Source organism: Kogia breviceps, chromosome 8, assembly GCF_026419965.1.
Source record: "Kogia breviceps isolate mKogBre1 chromosome 8, mKogBre1 haplotype 1, whole genome shotgun sequence".
Taxonomy (NCBI): Eukaryota; Metazoa; Chordata; class Mammalia; order Artiodactyla; family Physeteridae; genus Kogia; species Kogia breviceps.
In genome coordinates, this window is record NC_081317.1 from 107,894,958 (window position 1) to 107,916,505 (window position 21,548).

Sequence of the window (21,548 nt, forward strand, 5' to 3'; positions counted from 1 at the left end):
TTCTCCATAGTTCAAAATGCACGTATCATTTGACCCTGCACCTCCACTCCTAGGTCTTCTCTGCTCCCTCACCACACACACACACACACACACACACACACACACACACACACACACACACACAGTGATATATGTTCAAGGATGTTTATTGCCGAGTATGCAGTATGTAATACCAAAAGATTAGAAGTTAACCTGAATTCCCATCAGAAGGAAACTAGTTAAATTATGATACAGCTCTACGATGGAAAAGTATGTGGCTCTTAAAAAGTAGTAAGGCAGTTGTCTAGGTACTTACTGATAAGGAATAATTTCCAAAAAATATTCAAAAAGTTAAAATTTATAAAAAGCAAAGTGCAAAAGAACATGTACAGTGTGCTGTCATTTTGTGAAAGCTATCAGTATATTCATAGCTGTTTTTAAATGCTGCAGATCTCTTTGGAAGGAACCATGTAAGCCTGATAATAGGAGTTCCTCTGAAAAGGAGGGCTAGGGAAGTGGGTGACAGAGGTGGGGGGAGACCTACATTTCCCTGTATATTCTTTTGCACCTTTTGGATTTTGTGAATGTGTTAATCAATTATTTTTATTTTAAAATATGAAAAAGTAAAGATGTCATGCTGCCTTTCCAAAGCAAGGAGTGTTTACATTTAATTGAGACTGGGGAGAACTTAGCAAAATCATCAGGATTCATCAGAGCATAGCTTTCTAGCCACTCCATTTTTGAACCTCACCCCCCATCCAGTTCAGTCTGTCTCCCTTGGCCAGGGTGGCAAAATATCTGAGCAATCCTTACATTCCTTTATTTTCTTCTCTTTTTCAAATTCTCGGACTCCTTCCCTTCTTCTTGCACTTGTCATGACATTATGCTTCATTTCAATATACTTTCATAACATGCTACGGTTTCTAACTAGACCACTCGTTTCATCCTGATTACCTAATAAAAGATGCTGGCACCCCTTGCTGAGACCAGGGGAGGCTGGTTGCACTCACCCAGTTCCTGTCTCTTCATGTGTGAGTGACTTCTGGGAAGGCTGTCTGTCTGCTTCATTAATCCCGCCCCCGGGAATTCCTGTAAGTTTCAGCGCTGAATGACCTTTTTGTCACCTAAGGGTTCTGTTCTTCTGACCTCATCCTCAGTCCCTTCTCCTCTTAGATTTTGGACCCATTTCCTCGTGAATCCTATGATTCCTTTTCCGCAGTTTTCAATTACTTAATTCTCTGATCCCCTTGGCTAAGTTCTCCCACCCTCTTCATTCTCCAGTGCCTGATCACAAACCCTTGCAGATCACTCAGATTCCAGGTGGGAGATTATTAGAGAGGATCCCTAAGATCTGACCATTTCCATCAAGGCAATACTGGACCATATGTCTATTTCCCCATACGTCTTCTTCCCTTCGTTCCACCCTCACAAGTCAGGGAACTACATGCCCTTTGATCACTTTTCTTAACAGACATCTTTCTAGGGAGAAAGTATTGTATAGTGAAAAGAGCCCAGATATGAGCCAGAGAGAGAAACACTGATTTAACTCCTTGCTCTGTTGTTTACCAGCTGTGTCTGGGGCAAGTTACATTTACCTCATTGAGCCCCAGCTTTCCTTTTGAAAAATAAGTATAAGAATCCTTACTTCATAGAGTAGTAATGAAGATTAAATGAAGTTTGTGTGTAAAGGGTATAGTTTAGTGCCTTGACTCAGAGCCAATGCTTAGTAAATAAATAGTTCTCTCCCTCTGGATATTCTCCAACCTCACTTTGCCAACTTCACTCCACAGAAATTATGCCACACACATTCTCACTAACATATGCATGAACATCCCCCATCAGGTTGTATAAATCATATATATGTATATGAATTTATATGTATAAATACATATAAATCAATTTATACAAAGATATATACATATTCATATGACCCCAGAAAAAATTTTTTCATAAGAAATAAAGTAGAGAGAGGAAAAACACATATAGAATAAGAAAGGAATGAGCAGGTAATTGAGGAAATGATCCGCTCAGAAGGAGAAGGGGAGGGATGTGTGGGAAGAAGTAAATGGGGCTCTGATCAATAAGAAGCTTACCTCCCTGATAGTTTGTTCAGTACAGGTTATTCATGATCTAATTTGTGAACGTGACATGGAGGAGGAATGCAAGCTATCCACAAAAGAGAGAGACTTGTGCCGATTTATGAACTGCCAGGACATAACACTGACCCAAAGGAATTAAACACATCTGTTTATCACTTCAGGTCCCAGCTGGATCAAATCATCAGAGGGCAGGGCTATAACTGGAAAAAAAAAAGATACAGAAAAAGGAAGGAATGTAAAGGGAGTAGAAAATGTGGTAGGGTTTCCTAAGTGGTCTCCCTCAACACCTTACCATATGATACAACCTGAAGTGATTTTGAGACTTCCCTGTCTGAAATCCACTGGGTGACTTCCACTTCTGAATATCACAGGATAACAGGTATACTCTTTCCATTATAAACAACCATAAACTAGAAAAAATATATGACACAACTGTTTTCAGATAGTGGATAACAGGAAATCTAAGACTATGGTTTCCAAGAGAAAGAAAACCCGTGAGGTAAACACCATGATCACCCTGGAGACAGTTTTGTAACTGAAGGCAGAGGGCTAAAGTCTAATCTAAGCATAGCAGTTTTGCTGAGCTGAGGAGTCAGGGTTCAGAGTTTGCAGCAGCTGAAGTAACTGGAATCTGCAGAGCAGGGCATTGAATAAGAGAGACCTGTGTATATAAGAGTCCCCAAAATTGTGCTTGGGTCACCCATGAGTCCTTGGATGAGGACTGTACCTGTACAGATCAAGACTACAAAGAATTGCCTGTGAGGTTGATAGGGGCTTAAGAATAGAACAGAGATATAAGAGGTCAAAAAGTCTTAGAGGTATTAGAAATCCATACCAGCCAGAGTGGAGAGATGTCATTAACACCCTGTTAACATCTTGGACATCAGGCTGAAATATAAGAAAATCTGTGTTTTGGAGTAAGGACTACACCCTAGGGGAAAGCCTCTCATAGGTCCACCCTAAAAAAACTAAAGCCAAACTCTGAAAAATGTCTAAGAGACAGACTTTGGAGGTTGAGTCCTATGAAGTTAGAGGGCTTAGAAAATAACTTAGGCTCTTTACAGACTTACCATAACAAAGCATAAAATCAAGTCAAGCCAAGTTTAAGGGTATCAACCAGTGATCAAACTGTTTGCTAGAACAAAAATCCAGTCTCTCAACACTCTTCTAAGGAAAATAACAGATTCCATAGTCTCTAAAATATGTCATCAACAATGTCCAATAGAGAATTTTAAATTACTAGATGTGTCCCACCCCTGCAAAAAAAAAAAAAAAAAAAAAAAAAAGCCCAGAAAAATGTGAAAATTGTCAAGAAAAGAATTAGGCAATAGAAAGTGACTCAGAGGTTACCCAAATGTTAGCGGACCAAGACTAAAGCTATGATAATAAATATGTTCAAATAACTAAAGGAAAATATGGTCTTGATGAATGACAACACAGAGAATCTCAAAAGAGAAGTGGAAGTTATAAAAAAAAGAACAAATGGAAATTTTAAAACAAAATTTCAATAACTGAAATCAAGTATTCACTGGATGGAATTAACAGCACATTAGCAATGAAAAAAGAAAAAGTCAGTAAGCCCAATGACAAATCAATAGAAATTATCCAAACTAAAGAATAAAGAGAAAAAAAATACAGCAGAAAAATGGGCAGAATCTCAGAGGAATATGGAAAAATATCAAATGGTCCAACATACATGAAATTGGAGAATTGGGAAAAAAATTGAGGATAAATACAAAGGAAACCATACCTATGCACTTACTAATCAAACTGCTAAAAAACAAAAATAAAGAGAAAAACTAGAAAACAATATGAAAACAAAGGACACATTACATACTGAGGAACATTGATATGAAATACCACTGACTTCTAATCAGAAGCAAAAGAGACCAAAAAAAGGGAGTAAAATCTTTGAAGTTATAAAAGAAAACACTGTCAGCATAGAATTTTGTATTTGTAAAAAATGTCCTTCAAAAATGAAGGGAAAACAAAGATATTTTCAGAAAAATGAAAGCTTAAACAGTTCAGAGCTGGCATATCTGTGTTATAAGAATTGCTAAAGGATATTCCTCATGCTAACAGGAAATATCAGATAGATACTTGGATCTACAGAAAAAATGAAGAGCAGCAGAACTGGTAAATGAGTGAACAAATATTAAAATTTATGAGGTTTTTATCTTCTCTGGATTTTCTTAAAAAACAGTTAAGGAAAATAATAAGATTGCAGGGCATTTATAATGTATGTGTTTGTAGTATATTAAGAAGACATTTAAAAATAGCATGTTGGACAATGGGAAGCACGTAAATAAAATCGTGCTGTTACTACCTTAGTGAAGTGGGATGCATGGAGTAGAAGTGTCAGGTGTGAAGTGAGAAATAGGAAATGTGAAGCGGAAATTGTGAATTAGAAAGTGTGAAAGGGTACAATATTGACTATGAATAGATTTTTATAGGTTAAATGGATATTATTAATCCTAGAACAAGCACTAAATTATAATAGTAAGATGAATAGCTAAAAAGACAATAGAAAAAATAAAATGGAATACTAAACATTATTTAATCAGCCATGAGAAGGCAGGAAAGGAACAACAAAAGAATAGAAGAGAGAAAGAACAAATGGAAAACAAATACAATATAGTAGACTTACACCCTACTATAACAATGATTACATGAAATGTTGAAAGACTAAACACTCTAATTAAAATTCAGGTTTTTTAAAAGGACCCAACTAGATGCTGTCTACATAAGAAGAACTTTATATTAAAAAAAAATTAATTTAAAATAATAGGATGGCAAAAGACATACCAAGTTAATCAACAGCACACATAAGAAAGCTGGTATGGTTATGTTAATAACACACAAGGCAGACTTCAAGACATTACAAGAGAGAAAAAGGGATATGTCTGAATGATAGAAGAGATAATTCACCAGAAAGACATAACAGTGTTACATATCTGTAAACTTAAAAAAAGAGCTTCAAAAGTCATGAGGCAAAAATGAAAGAAATTTTAAAAAGAAATAGACAAACTCACAATCATAGTTGGGTATTTGAACACCCCTCTCTCAGTAACTGACAAAACAAGTAGCCAAAAAATCAGTGAGTGTATAGAAAATCTTAAGCAACTTGAACTAATGGGTAACTATAGAACACTATGCCAAATAACAGCATAATAAACTTGTTTTCAAGAAAATAGAGACCATCAAAATAGAACATAAGTTAAGTTTCAATACATTTAAATAGATTTGAATCTCATGTAATATGTTCTCTGATTACAATGGAATTAAATTAGAAATCAGTGAAAATAAGATAGCTAGAAAATCCTCAAATACTTGAAAATTAACTACCAAACAACACCTGGGTCAAAAAAGATACCATAAGGGATATTAGAAAATATGTAGAATGAATGATAGTAAAAATGCAACTTATATAAATTTGTAGGATGCAGCTAAAGCAGTTTGAGGGAAATTTATAGTCTTAAATGTCTATATTAGATAAAAGAAAGGTTAATGTTGGGCCCGTGAGCCATGGCCGCTGAGCCTGAGCGTCCGGAGCCTGTGCTCCGGAACGGGAGAGGCCACAACGGTGAGGCCCGCATACCACAAAAAAAAAAAAAAAAAAAAAAAAAAGAAAGGTTAATGTTAACCTTAAGAAGCTAGATATAGAAGAGCAAATTAAACCCAAAGCAAGTAGAAGGGGAAAAAAATGTAAGAAAAAGAATCAATAAAACAGAAGCCATACAAAAAAATAAAGAAAGTTAACAAAGCCAAAAATAGTTATTTGAAAATTTAATAAAATTGATAAACCCCTAGAAAGATTGATAATGAACACAAAGGGAAAACATAGGTCCCAACATCATGAATAAAAAAGGTTATCACTCTATATCATACAGACATTAAAAGGACCACAAGGGAGGGAATTCCCTGGCAGTCCAGTGGTTGGCACTCGGCACTTTCACTGCTAGCCTGGGTTCTATCCCTGCCTGGGGAACTGAGATCTCACAAGTTGTGTGGTGCACAGCCAAAAAAAAGGAAAGGACCACAAGGGAATATTAAGTACAATTTTATGCCAATGTACTTGATAGCTTAGATGAAATGGACATATTCCTTGAATAACACAACTCATAAAAACTAACTCAAGGGCTTCCCTGGTGGTGCAGTGGTTGGGAATCCGCCTGCCGATGCAGGGGACACGGGTTCGTGCCCCGGTCTGGGAAGATCCCACATGCCGTGGAGCGGCTGGGCCCATGAGCCATGGCTGCTAAGCCTGCGCGTCTGGAGCCTGTGCTCCGCAATGGGAGAGGCCACAACAGTGAGAGGCCGGCATACCGCGGGGAAAAAAAAAAAACCAACTAACTCAAGAAGAAATAAAAAAATCTTAATAGTCTTATATGTGTTACAGAAATTGAATTTTTAATTAAAGCAAAGTTCTCACAAAGAGAACACTAGTCTCTGGTGGTTTTACAGGTGAATTGTATAAAAATATTTAAGGACCATATAATATTTTTATGCAAACTCTTTCAGAATATAGAGAAGGAAGGAAATCTCAACTCATTTTATGAGACTAGTATAATGAACTGAATAATTATGACCCTCCCAAATTCATATGTTGAAATGCTAACATCCTAGTTTGTAATGGTAATAGGAGGTTGGGCTTTTGGAAGGTTGACTAGGTCATGAGGGAAGAGCCTTCACGAATGGGATTAGTGCCCTTATAGAGAGATCCCAGAGACATCCCTCACTCCTTCCACCATGTGAGAACACAGCCAAGACTATCCATGAACCAGAAGGTGGGCCTTCACCAGATACTGAATCTGCTGGTGGCTTGATCTTGGACTTCCTAGGCTTCAGAACTCTGAGAAGCAAATTTCTGTTGTTTATTAGCCACCCAGTCTCTATTATTTTGTTTTAGCAAGCTGAATGGACCAAGACAGCCAGCATAAATCTGATAACAAAACCGGACAAGAACATTAAAATAAAGAAAATTACACACAAATAACCTTCATGAAATTCTTAACAAGTACAATTAATAATACTAACAAATTCTTAACAAATAGAATTAACAACATTAACAAATAAAATCCAATAATAGATAAAAAAAGATAATGTACCATGACCAAGTGGGATTTATCCCAGGAATGCAAAATGGTTTTAACATTTGAAAACCAATCCATGTAATTTACCACATTAACAGAACAAAGGAGGAAAATTATATAACCATTTCAATAGATGCAGAAAAATAATTTGACAACATTCAACATCCTTTCATGATTTAAAAAAGTAACTCCCAGCAAATTATAAATAGAAAGGAATTTCTTCAACTCAATAAAGGGCATTTATAAGAAAAACCTACAGCTAATTGTATACTTAATGTGAAAGATTAAACGCTTTCTCTAAAATCAGGAACAAAGCAAATATCTCATCTCTCACCCTCTATTCAACATTTTACTGGACGTCCTCCCTAGTAAAGTAAGGCAAATAAAGAAATAAATATTGGAAACAAAAATGCAAAGTTGTCTTTATGCATAAACAGCCATGCTGTTTATGCAGAAAACCCTAAGGAATCACAAGGAAACAGTTATTATTAATAAGTGAATTTATCAATGTCAAAGTACATAAGGCCAATATACAAAAAGCCACTGCATTTCGGTATACTAGGAGCAAAGTAATTGGAAAAATAATTTTTATGCCCAGGGATAAACCCACGCACATATGGTCATCTTATTTTTGATAAAGGAGGCAAGAACATACAATGGAGAAAAGACATCCTCTTCAATAAGTGGTGCTGGGAAAACTGGACAGCTACATGTAAAAGAATGACATTAGACCATTCTCTAACACCACACACAAAAATAAACTCCAAATGGATTAAAGACCTAGATGTAAGACTGGACACTATAAAACTCTTAGAGGAAAACATAGGAAGAACACTCTCTGACATAAATCACAGCAAGATCTTTTTTGACCTACCTCCTAGAGAAATGGAAATAAAAACAAAAATAAACAAATGGGACTTAATTAAACTTAAAAGCTTTTGCACAACAGAGGAAACCATAAACAAGACAGAAAGACAACCCTCAGAATGGGAGAAACAACAGACAAAGGATTAATCTCCAAAATATACAAACAGCTCAGGCAGCTCAATATCAAAAAAACAAACAACCCAATCCAAAAATGGGCAGAAGACCTAAATAGACACTTCACCAAGGAAGATATACAGATGGCCAAGAGGCACATGAAAAGCTGCTCAACATCACTAATTATTAAAGAAATGCAAATCAAAACTACAATGAGGTATCACCTCATGCCAGTCAGAATGGCCATTATCAAAAAATCTAGAAATAATAAATGCTGGGAAGGGTGTGGTGAAAAGCGAACCCTCCTGCACTGTTGGTGGGAATGTAAATTGATACAACCACTATGGAAAACAGTAGGGAGTTTCCTTAAAAAATTAAAAACAGAACTACCATATGACCCAGCAATCCCACTACTGGGCATATACCCTGAGAAATCCATAATTCAAAAAGAGACATGTACCACAATGTTCACTGAAGCACTATTTACAATAGCTAAGACATGGAACCAACCTAAGTGTCCATCAACAGATGAATGGATAAAGAAGATGTGGCACATATATACAATGGAATATTACTCAGACATAAAATGAAATGAAACTGAGCTATTTGTAGTGAGGTGGATGGACCTAGGGTCTGTCACACAGAGTGAAGTAAGTCAGAAAGAGAAAAACAAATACCGTATGCTAATGCAAATATATGGAATCTAAAAAAACATGGTACTGATGAACCTAGTTTGCAGGGCAGGAATAAAGATGTAGACATACAGAATGGACTTGAGGACACGGGGAGTGGGAAGGATAAGCTGGGACGAAGTGAGAGCGTAGCATTGACATGTATACACTACCGAATGTAAAACAGTTAGCTAGTGGGAAGCAGCTGCATCACACGGGGAGATCAGCTCAGTGCTTTGCTATGACCTAGAGGGGTGGGATAGGGAGGGTAGGAGGAAGGCTCAAGAGGGAGGGGATATGGAGATATATGTATGCATATGGCTGATTCACTTTGTTGTACAACAGAAACTAACACAGTATTGTGAAGGAATTATATTCCAATAAAGATCTATTTTAAAAAATAAAAAATAAAAAAATAAAATTAATAGCAGAATTAAAAATAGTAATAAAAAATATCCAGTAATAGTATAAAAACATAGAATACATAGGAAGAATTGTATAAAAGATGTGCATGATTTCTATGCTGAAAAACTACAAAACATTGCTGAGAGAAATTTTATAGAATCTTTACGAATGGAAATATATATTATTTTCATGTATAAGAAGACAATATTATTAATATGTCCATTCTCCTTATATTTATCTGTAGATTCTATACATTCCCAACACAATTCCAGAGGATTGTTTTGGTAGAAATTGATAAACTGATGACAAAAATGTGTGTTCAAATGCAAAGGACCTAAAAAGCCAACAGAATTTTGAAGAAGAGTGAAGTTGGAGGGCTTATACTACTTGATTTCAAGACTTACTCTAGGGACTTCCCTGGTGGTGCAGTGGTTAAGAATCCACCTGCCAATGCAGGGTACCTGGGTTCGAGCCCTGGTAGGGGAAGATCCCACATGCTGCAGAGCACCTAAGCCCTTGCGCCATAACTACGGAGCCTGTGCTCTAGAGCCCGCGAGCCACATCTACTGAGCCCACGTGCCACAACTAGTGAAGCCCATGCGCTAGAGCCCGTGCTCCGCAACAAGAGAAGCCACCACGATGAGAAGCCTGCGCACCGCAACGAAGAGTGGCCCCCGCTCACCGTAACTAGAGAAAGCCCGCGTGCGGCAACGAAGACCCAATGCAACCAAAAAATAAATTTTATAAATAAAATAATTACCTTTCTATTACTTAAAAAATGTATAGAATCTAAAAAGTTTTTTTAAAAAGACTTACTTTAAAGTAACAGTAATCAAGACAGTGTGATAATGGTGTAAAGAAAAATATATAGATCAAGTGGACCAAATAGAGAATGCAGAAATAGAGCCACTCATATACTATCAACTGAATTTCCTCAAAGGCACCAAAGAATTTCAGTAAGTAAAGAAAAGTCTTTTTTTCTTTTTTGGCTACATGGGCTTGCAGAATCTGGGCCCCTGGCAGTGAAAGTGCTAAGTCCTAACCACTGGACAGCCGGGGAATTCTGAAAATCTTTTCAACAAAAATGATTTTTTTCCACAAAAAAATTTATCTGATATTGACCATAGACCTAAATGTAAGAACTAAATCTATAAAACTTCTAGAAGGAAATATAAGAGATCATTTTCACGACCTTGTGGTAGGCAAAGATTTCTTAGTATATGAAAGTCACAGCCATAATAGAAAAATTCTTGATAAATTGGATGTTATCAAAATTAAAACCCTCAATTCTTCAAAGTATACCTTCAAAAAAATAAAAAGGCGAACTACAGACTGGGAGAAAATATTTGCAATGTATATATCAGACGAAGGATATGCATTCAGGATATATAAAGAACTACAATTCAATTTTAAAGACATACAGCCAGATTTAAAAATGGGTAAGAGACTTGAACAGACATTTTGCAAATAAGATATATATGAATGATATGTAAGTACATGAAAAGTATTCACCTTCATTAATCACCAGGGAAATGCAATTTAAACTATGATGAGATATTGCTAGAATGGCTAAAATTGTTTAAACTTACAAAACCAAATGTTGGGGAGGATGTGGGTGGAGCAACTGGAACTCTTAGACGTTGACAGTGTGACTGTAAAATGGCACAACCACTTTGGAAAAGTCAGGGAATTTTCTATAAATTTGAACATCTACTTAACAAATGATCCAGCAATTCTACGTCTAGGCATTTACCCAAGAGACACAAAGATCTGTATGTAATATTCACAACAGCATTATTCATCACAGCAAAAAAACTGGAAAGGACTCAGATGTTCATCAATAAGTAAATGGATAAAAAAATTGTGGTATATCCAGTCTCTGGAGTGAAAAAAGGAACAAACTACTAAGACATATAACATCTTGGGTGAATCTCAAAAACATGAGGCTGAACAAAGGAAGTCAGACTCTATAAAGAGTACAGATTGTATGATTCCTTTCATAAGAAGTTTAAGAACAGGTAAAATTAATCTATAGTTACAGGAACCAGGTAAGTGGTCACCTGGGATGGGATGGTAAGCATGGGATTGACTGTAAAGGAGCACTAGGGGAGTTTCTGGGGTGATGTCAATATTCTGACTGGTGTCGCAGTTACACAGATATATATATATGGATATATATATATATATTTGTTAAAACATACATATATTTGTTAAAATTCATTGAACTTGGGCTTCCCTGGTGGCTCAGTGGTTAAGAATCCGCCTGCCAATGCAGGGGACACGGGTTCAAGCCCTGGTCTGGGAAGATCCCACGTGCCGCGGAGCAACTAAGCCCGTGAGCCACAACTACAGAGCCTGCGCTCTAGAGCCCGCGAGCCACAACTACTGAAGCCCGTGCGCCTAGAGCCCGTGCTCCGCAACAAGAGAAGCCACCGCAATGAGAAGCCTGCGCACCGCAACAAAGAGTAGCCCCCGCTCGCTGCAACCAGAGAAAGCCCATGCGCAGCAACGAAGACCCAACACAGCCCCAAATACATAAAATATCTTTAAGTTAAAAAAATAGAAATAAAAATAAACTACACCTCAATACAGTTGATTAAAAAAAGAAATCCACCCAGAGCTCCTCATTGCTAACAGGTGTCACCATAGTGAAATTTCCCAGCTCTCCTCCCAAGAGCTAGTCTCTGGGTCTCTCAAGTTCCGTGCCTTTGTATACCCTCTATTAGGCTGCTCATCACATGCTATTATACATCTGCCATTGTTTCCAGATCCTGAGCTGCTGGAGGTCTGGGGCTGGCCTGACCAAACATCCAGGTGTTCAGTACTAAAACTGGGAAAAGCCTAAGCAAACCAGGGCTATCGGTCACCTTACCTGGGCCCCTGGGTTTAGTATCATACCAGGTGCAGGGGGTTTGCTCAGAAAATGTTTGCTGAACACCTAGAATATATGGGTTGGGGGGTTCTCGAGGTTCTTCTACTTGGTGGCCTCATGCAAACTCAGGCCTAGGGAGGGGAAACCAGAGGCTGTGGGATACGGGCCCAGATGCCAAGCTCCCTTGTGTCCTGCCCGTGGCTCTGGCCTCTCTGTCACTCTGTGGGGTGTTCTGAAAGACAGATAAACAAGCCCTATTCAAGTTCTATGAAGCTGCAAGAGTCTCCCAGAGCCCCATCTCCAGGAAGCTCCCCTCCCCTCTCCGGTGAAGTCATCTGACCTCAAGTGGCCTGCGGGTTTCCTTTCTCCCCACATCTCCCAAACCCGCCCTGGGTCCCAGCGCTGCCTGGGATGAGTGCTGACCTTTCAGGGAGCAGTTTGCTCAGAAAGTGCCTTTATGTCAACAAAAACAGCCTTCGGGTCTTCCAGAGGCAGCCTTGTTTTCTCCCTCAAGTCCCAGGGAGAAAAATAAACAGTGGGAGGGAGTAGAGAAGGAGTGACCCTGCCTCCCCAGCCCTTGGCCTCTGTCCTCCCAGGCCCGTCCCTCAGGGCCTCCTTTGTCAGAACTCGGTTCTCAGCGGGGGAGGGGATGGCGGGGGGGGGGGGGGGGGTCGGGGCGGGGATTGAAACAATGCCACCATGTCTGGCCGCAAAGGCAGGCTCGAAAAATTGTTTTCCATCACCACCCGACGGACTTTTCTTCCCTGTGTCTCTGCCGAGGCTGCTTCTTAGGTGGAAGAGGCATTCTCATCTCATTTCCACAGGGTCACACTGGTCTCTGTCCTCTCAGCCTGCACGAACGCTTTGCCCTGCCGTCCTCCCGTCCCACCAACAGGCTCCCAAACACAAAGTGTTTTTCTTACTGCAGCTTCCCCTCGTTGGGCGCTGCCAGGGCCGGGGCCAGGCCCAGGACTCCAGATGGCACCCACATGAAAGCCCTTCCTGTTCAACCCACATGGAACCCAAAGCTGCCCACACCCACAGCCCTGGTCCAGGGTGCCCGCATGCAGGGCCACGGAAACTTGGCCATGACGCTCCAGGGAAGAAACAGCCCCAAGCCATCCAGAAGAGGAGCCTCCGGGGGGCACCTGCCTCCGTGGGGCACCTGGGCCTGGCAGAGGATGGTGAGCACATGGAAGGAGTGCTGGGGCAGCACTTTCCCTCTGTTAGTGCAGGTGGAGGGAACACGGGAGCCTTGCCATTTCCAATGCATTGGCAGAAACAGTGAAAGCTGAGAAGTCGGGGTGGGCCCAAGGGGATGTGGAGAGGTGTATGGCCATGCCCGGAATCCGGCTCTGATTCTCGGGATGGTGGCAAAAGGCAACGGGCTGGGGCTTTCTTGAGAGCAAAAAAATCTGGTCTCTTGACCTGGGCGTGCTACCAGCTGGCAGGGGCAGGCCTCTTCCTGCAATGCAGGTGCCGCCCAGGGACACTGAGCCCCAGACGGGGGGCCGAGGGGCTGTGATTTGCTCAAGGCCGAGCTTCAACTGCGGAGCCAGGACTCCTGACTTCTAAACAATCTCCTAGTAGACTTGGAAGGGTCCATTCTTAGAGCGAAATCTGGGAGAACGTACACTACACTGTCAAAGATGTGATTATGGGGGGACTTTAACTTTTTGTTGTTGTTTTTTGTTTGGTTTCAGCTCACCTGTACTTTCTAATTTTTTTTACAACAAGCAAGATTACTCTTGTAAAACACTTAAAGGAAAAAAATTTTTATGAAATGACACACTACCCATAAGATGTTTAGATAAATGAGGGGCTGGCCTCTCATCATGGATAAATAAAGGTTAGATGTGATTAGCTTAACATGAAAAGAAGATGAGAAGAGGAAGCAGAGGAAAGGAAAAAGAAAAAAGAGGAACATGCAGAATGAGGAAAGAATAGAAGCAAAAAGAAAAGGCGTGAACGAAGGAAGGGAGGAAGGGAAAACATGTGGACATGAGGGGTTCACGTTCGCCTTGCAGATTCCCGGGGCTCAGTGCTGGCCTCTCAAAGAGGAAGGCATTAGGCAAGTGGAAGAAATATTAGCTGGAGCCCCCTTCACTTTCCAGATCAATAAGAAAGACCCTAGGCTGAGCTGGACTAGAGGGGAGCTTCCTGAACTAGCTGTGCTTAGAGCTGCAGAGAGAGTTCATCAAAGCCTTTCAGAACTCCTGCATAGGCTTTGTTTCCCATCTCTGGTTTCTGGGTCTCTCTCTCTCTCTCTCTCTCTCTGTCTCACACACACACACACACACACACACACACACACACACACACACACACACACACACACACACACACACACACACACACACCGGGCCAACTCCCCTCAGAAGCACCATTCCTAAGCCTTCTTTGGTGACATCATGTTTTTGGAGTGGATGTTTGCTTCAAAAGCTGCAAAATAATCTGAACTGTCAGCCCGGACTGGTCCCCAGAGGGCAGTGCCCTCTGAATTGGGCCAAAATGGAACTCACTCCTCTGCTTGTTAAGGGAGCAGTTAGGGAGGGCGCCGCCGCATCCCCCATGAAAATCCTCACAGTCTGAGTTTCTCCGGGTACCGGGTACCAGGGCCAGAGAAAATGAGCATTGAGGGGGATAAGGAGGGGAGGGGGAAGGAGGGCGGGTCTACGGAGCCTGGAACTGAATCGGAGGTCCCCATCTGCCTCCCTCTGGGGCTGCTGTCTTTTATCACAGGCACTTGGCTGGCAGGGACCTCTGCAGGACCTTGGTAGACCCAGGCTGGAGATGCTGGAGATCAGTGCCGACGGTAAACCACCCCCAGAGGGCCCTGGAAATTTAATCCTCAGGGGTGCCAAGGCTGACATCTCTCAGTCAGAGGCCTGGGACTAGGAAAGCAAGTGCACTTGAAGGACGAGGTGCCCATCATTCAATAGGATTTGAAGCCAGAGGGACCTCTATGCAGATAGAGGTCCTCTATGCTGGATGACCTTGAATAATTCGTTTGGCCTCTCCCACCTCACTTTCTGCATCTGAATGTGGGAATCCAATCATTTACTGATATAGTCATTTGTTTGACAAGTATTTATTGAGTATCTACTATTTGTCAGGCACTGTGCTAGGCACTGGGGAAGCAATAGTCATCAAACTATGGTCCCTGCTCAGGAGGAGGAGCTGGTAGCTTAATGAAGACAAGTGGCGTTACTGTGGGGATGTATAGAGGAGCAGCTACTAGTCTTGGGGCCAGGAAAAACTTATCCAGAGGAAATGACATCTGAGCTGAGACTGGCAGGGTAAGTAGGAGTTCTTGAAAAGAAAAAGGAAAGCAAAAAAGCAACATGGGCATGGGCTTGGCATTAAGTGGGAGCATGGTTTAGCAGAGGAACGGAAGTAATTCAGTATGGCTGGAGAGGGTGTGTGCAGGGGGAAGAAGATCCAGGAGGGAGAGGCTGAAGAGAGCAGCGGAGGCTGAGTATTCATGCTCAAGTGGAGATTGTATCCTAAGTCTGCACTTTAATGGAGGGGAGTGAGATGCTCAGCTTTCTGTGGCCACGGGATGCAGAATTGATTGAAGGAGAGAAATACACAAGAGCTTAAAGAGACTGTGAGATGAAGGATGTTAGCATGAACCAGGCACGAGACAACCAGGGTCTGACTGGGGAGGTGAAGTGAAGGCAGAGAAGGGGAGAGCAGGTGAGTATGAGAGGTGATGAGAGGAAGAAGCAGTGGTACTTGGAGACTGAATGGATCTCGCAGGAGAAGAGGAGGCGTCGATGCTGGGAGGAGTGGTAATGATTTTAGCACCAAGGAGGAGAAATGTGCGAGTTGAGAATGGTATCTATGAGAAAAGAGCCAATCCATGCTATAGACCCTGAAGAGGCTCAGAATGTGATGGCACCAGGAAGGGAGGAGGGTAGGGTGAGGCATGGGAGGAAAATGAGGACATAAGTAGGAAACTTACCTACCTTCAGAATACTAGCACCACATTCTTACTCCTTAGGCAGGAGGCAGGGTTTATTCTTAGGAGAAAGAGAACAGAAGAGGTGATGGACTTGGGGGCTCCAGGCACCAAATAATGGGGGTGAGATTCAGGGCTAAAAAGGAAGTATCAATCGAAAGTCTGACTATGGAGCAGGCAGGGAGCCCCTTCCTCTTGCCTTACCTGCTGATGCACATCTTTTCTCCAGGCAGGAAAATAGGATTCATTAGGGAAACTGAATAGTTCCCAAGGAAAAAACTTCCAGATACTAATATTCAGGGGGAGCGGTCTTCCAAAGAAATGGCAAAGTCTCATCCCAGTCACTTTAAAGTGATAAGCAACACAGAGCTTCCAATCGACTTTTGTAGTTCCTCATTCTTAAATATGAACAGGCAACCAATCTCATATGTTCACAGAAATATGAGAGGCCATGGAATAAGAACAAGGTGCTATGAAAAAGGAACAATCATTTAACAAGAAAGAGTTCTTGGAAATTAACAGATAAAATAAAACATACAGTTGAAGAGTTAGAAGATAAGACTGAGGACATTTCCCAGAAAATAGAACATAGGAATAAGAAATAAGAGAGAAAAGATAAGAAAATCAGGAGATCAGTCCAAGAGGTTCAATGACTAACGAATTCCAGAAAGAGAGAGAAAATGAAGAAGAAGAAATTATCAAATAAATAATATAATAAATGTTCCAAGAATTAAAGAGTACATGACACAGGATTAAAAGAACCTGCCAAAAGCCTAGAACAAAGAATTCTGAAAGACCTATACCTAGGTCTTTGATCCTAAAATTCCAGGACACCAAGCATAAAGCCAAGAGCTTAAAAGCTTATAGAGACAGAACAAAGAAAAAAATACACACAAAGGAATAAGAATAGCATTAGACTTCTCCTGAGCAAATGTATCTTAAAATTATGACATAAAATTATTTTCAGTCTATGTTTCTGTACCCAGTTAATCGATCAGCCAAGTGTGAGAGCAGAAGAGAAATGTTTTCCAAACATGCAAAGATTCAGAAAATTCAGTTCCATCCACAGTGTCTTGGGAAACTATGGGAGAATAGGTACCAAAAAAACAATAAAAAATAAACTCAAATGGAAACAGTCACAGATTCTGAGAAATGGGATTGCAACTCAGAGGAGTGGTGAGAATTCTCAGAGGATACTCTAGAGCAGACTTAGGAGAAGAATGAAGGACTCTCAAAAGGAGCTCTCTAGAAAAAACACAGACCTGATAACAAAAACGATACTGTAGATTTCATGATGAAGCTCCTCAAAAGAAGTACAGAAAATTATGCAAACAAAAAGAAGAGCAATTAATAACTCCAGGAAAAATGAAACACTATACAGGAAAGAGAATGCATTCATAGTGTGCCACTTGACTTTTGTCATAAACAATATTTATATAAGTCTTAATGACGTAAACCCTGATCACAGATATAAAATTTTAAAATGGCAGGGCTTTCCTGGTGGCACAGTGGTTAAGAATCCTCCTGCCAATGCAGGGGACATGGGTTTGAGCCCTAGTCCAGGAAGATCCCACGTGCCGCTGAGCAAATAAGCCTTGCATCACAACTACTGAAGCCCGAGTGCCTAGAGCCCCTGCTCCGCAACAAGAGAAGCCACCGCAATGAGAAGCCTGCATGCAGCAATGAAGACCCAACACAGCCAAAAATAAAATTAATTAATTAATTTTTAAAAATTAAAAAAAAATAGTGATTCAACCATATGGAGAGGATGGGGAGACAACAGGTGGAGGTCGCAATGAGAAAGCTAATACTTCACATATTATCATAACAGAAAAGTCAATAAATACACTATGCCTAAAACTGATACATTGAGAAAAATGCAGTGTTAGCATATAAGTTTTATATTATACGGATAACTACTAAAAGAAGTGGGTGACAGTTGTTGTCTGGGCGATGGGTGGGGGGACAATTTTTGGAATGTGTGAGAGGTAAACTCTCACTATTTTTCATTACGGACTTAAAAACAACAGATATTCCTTTTATACACTGTTTTAGCTTAAAAAAATTAAATCTTGGGCTTCCCTGGTGGCGCAGTGGTTGAGAGTCTGCCTGCCGATGCAGGGGACACGGGTTCGTGCCCCGGTCCGGGAAGATCCCACGTGCCGCGGAGCAGCTGGGCCCGTGAGCCATGGCCGCTGAGCCTGAGCTCCGCAACAGGAGGGGCCACAACAGTGAGAGGGCCACGTACCGCAAAAAAAAAAAAAAAAAATTAAATGTTAATGAAAGACTAAAAAATAGATGTGAGTTCCCATTCTCATTTCCCCCTCTTAGAACGTGAGGAGATCCCTAGCGGAGTAGCCCTTGCATTTCAGAGTCAGGAAAAGGGAGAAAGGCAAGTTGCTTAAAAGTACGTCTATAGTCTACAGTTGTCTTCTGGGCAGGCAACACAGAGATGACGTTGGTAAAGTACCCAGCACAGAACAGACTCTCTCCTCAAGAAACGTCAGTTTTCCTTTCTTCCCCCCTTGAATGAACACTTCCTATCCATCTATCTATCTGTCCATCTATCTATCTATCTATCTATCTATCTATCTATCTATCTATGTGTGTGTGTATATATATATGTTTGTGAATATATGTATATATGTGTGTGTGTGTGTGTGTATATACACACACACACACACACACACACACACACATATATACACACATTTTTTTTTAATTAAATGAACACAGTTCAGAGAAAAGCAAAAGATCAGGCAGGAACAGACTCCAAAAACCAGTCAGAAGATTATTGACCATTTGGATGAGTTCATGATTTCTAACCTGTGTGATCATCAGAGTCACCTGAGGAGATTTTACAAAAGGTTTCTGGACCCTATTCAAGACCTAGAGTAACTGGGGCCCAGGGAAGTGGAAGAAGTGACCAGGCCAGGAAGAAGCAGGACTGGACAAGGTCCTGGCCTCCTGCCCAGGTGCTGTGGCCTCCACACACCCACTTGGGCTGCATGCCACCCCGGTTTTCTCTTCAAGGTACCCCACTGGGTCCAAGAAGCTCCAACCATGTACCTCTTTGGAGAGTACTGAGATTCAGTGCTGGGGCAGAGGGTGCTTCGGGCCCTATGGAGGCCACCTCAGGCTCACCTGCCCGCCCTCGGATTCCCCCAGACCCAGACGAGCAGTGGAGCACTTTTGTCAGGTGGGCAGCTGCTCGGCTTCCCAAAATGCCCTCCAAAATGTGCCTGGAGGCGTGGGGTGTTGGCGCAGGGCTAGAGCCGCACAGTCCAGCTGCGTCAATGGTAGGCCTTGGAATTGTCACCGAGCCCTTGGGTGTGTCACTTAGCATATGCTAATGTATTATAATGAGGCTCAAGGTCTACTGGAAGTCGAATCTTCCACCACCTTGCGCCTATTTGGTTCTCAACAGTTTATTCATATGTCATTCTTTTAAAGGTTGTGCCCTGCCCACTTCCCTCCAGTCTCAGTCCCAGCCCTAGACAGGTCCTGCCCCTTCCTGGTTCTCTCCAGCAAAGGCCAAAGGTCGTCACCGCCCCACCTCTGGGAAGAGGAGGGATTTCTCCCCCAAAACAGGCCCATTTTCAACCTCTCCAATCAGGTCATTGCAGGTCCTTCCTAAGCCCTGGTTGGGAATCTTGTCTTGTTCTCCAAGTTTGGGACCTGGTGGGCCTGGGAGGCAGGTCAGTCTTGTATGGATGTGTGTATGGGGTGGCAGGGAGGGTGAGGGTAGGCCATTCTGTTTGTGCCTATGACTGGGTAGCTCCCAGTTTGGGGCAGCCTGAAGCTGATACCATTTGCCAGGAGGCCCTCTTTAGGAAAAGGTGCATAACATTACAAATGCAAAATTAGACACAGACCTTGGAAGGGGGTCTGTCCAAGTGGGGTGACCCTACACATTAAGCATCATTGGTTTCATGGCAAGCCTGCTGAGACACTCACCACATCCTCCACCCACTTTGGGAGTGGGGCTGGGCTGCAGAAAGAGTACAGGCCTAGGACCCTGATTCAGTCCAGCCTCTGCCCTGGATAATCAAATCAGGGCATATCTCTGTTCTGGCTGATCTCTAAGGTACTTCCCAGCTTCATGAACAAGGCCACTTAAAAACCATCCAAGTCCCTGTTACCTTTTTTGGAAGCTCCAGCCCATCTTACATTAAATGCAATAAATTTTTTTTTTTTTTGGCCATGCCACGTGGCTTATGGGATCTTAGTTCCCCAACCAAGGATTGAACCCATGCCCCCTGCAGTGGAAGTGCAGAGCCCTAACCACTGGACTCCAGGAAATTTCCTAAATGCAGTAAAATGTATTTAATTAAACATAAACCCATTAAATATATATTTGGATTTGCTGTAAAATTTGGAAGCTGTTTTTAAACTTCACTTTGGGAAGTGTCATTCATTCAGCAAATACGCATTGCATGCCCACTCTGAGTCAGGCACTGTTCTAGATATTGGAGTACAGAGTTAACAAAAACCTCTGCCCTTATGGAGCCTACGTGGGCTGGGGCCCAAGAAACATACATGAAAATAGACAGTGTGGCAGATGGTGATAAGTGCTGTGGAGAAAAATAAAGCAAGAGATTAAAAAAAAAAAAAAGAAGCAAAAAATAAATTAAAAAATAAAGCACAGATAGGGGATAGGGCTGGCTTATTGCTCATAAAGGCCCTGGAGTTTGGTGGTCAGTTCTGACCTTTGGCAATCACTGATGAAAGACAATTGGGATTAGTGGTGGCCTCTGAGGAGACAAAAGTCAGTGAGACTGGGTGTCTTGCCAGGAATAATCAGGACTCTGGAGCTCAACCTTAATTCAGGGATGATTCAGTGGTTCTTTGGCTTTGATTAACTCAAATAGTTGACAAATGAGTACAATTTCTCAATAGTCAATGTGCATTGCTAACTTAGAAGTTTGAAATGAAATGTTTCTATGCTAAATCTAAGCATAAGGATGGCAGACTACTATTAACGTTTGTAGACAGTAGTTGAACACGTATTTGTGTGCTGGTTTCTATTTGAATTTGGTAGCCCATCCATTTCGTCTGCCCTGGGAGAGCTGTTAGGAGCTGTGCTGAGTGGGTGACCTGCCCTGGAAATGACCTCCTCCCACTGGGGCAGGTGCTCTTTGGTCGTGAAATTGAATGAAGACACAGGCAGGCCCTGGGCGCCCATCGTTTTTGTTCACATCTACCCGGGCTTCACATCTCTAAAAGCGAGATCGTATTCATGAACTACCCCATAAGGTAGTTTGAGGCTTCAGCGAGGTCACTCCTGGCCCTCACAGAGGCCTGCCAACTCTTTTTTTTTTTTTGATGTGGACCATTTTTAAAGTCTTTATTGAATTTATTTATTTATTTATGTATTACTATTTTTGTGTGTGTGGTACGCGGGCCTCTCACTGTTGCGGCCTCTCCCGTTGCGGAGCACAGGCTCCGGACGCACAGGCCCAGCGGCCACGGCTCACGGGCCCA

At 41.6% G+C, this 21,548-nt stretch overlaps 1 protein-coding gene across 5 annotated transcripts in view; it reads right to left on the reverse strand.

Moving 5' to 3' along the window:
* The window catches only part of CCDC25 (coiled-coil domain containing 25), an 88,661-nt gene that overhangs the window by 16,307 nt on the left and 50,806 nt on the right, over nucleotides 1–21,548 (reverse strand). Inside the window, exon 9 of one of the 5 annotated variants that reach the window (XM_067039967.1) lies at nucleotides 10,563–12,332. The exons of the other annotated variants lie outside the window; for them this stretch is intronic. Coding sequence (XP_066896068.1) covers nucleotides 12,216–12,332 — 117 coding nt within the window. The 3' untranslated portion in view covers nucleotides 10,563–12,215. Of the gene's footprint in view, nucleotides 1–10,562; nucleotides 12,333–21,548 lie in introns of those variants that run through there. 5 annotated transcript variants of the gene reach the window in all.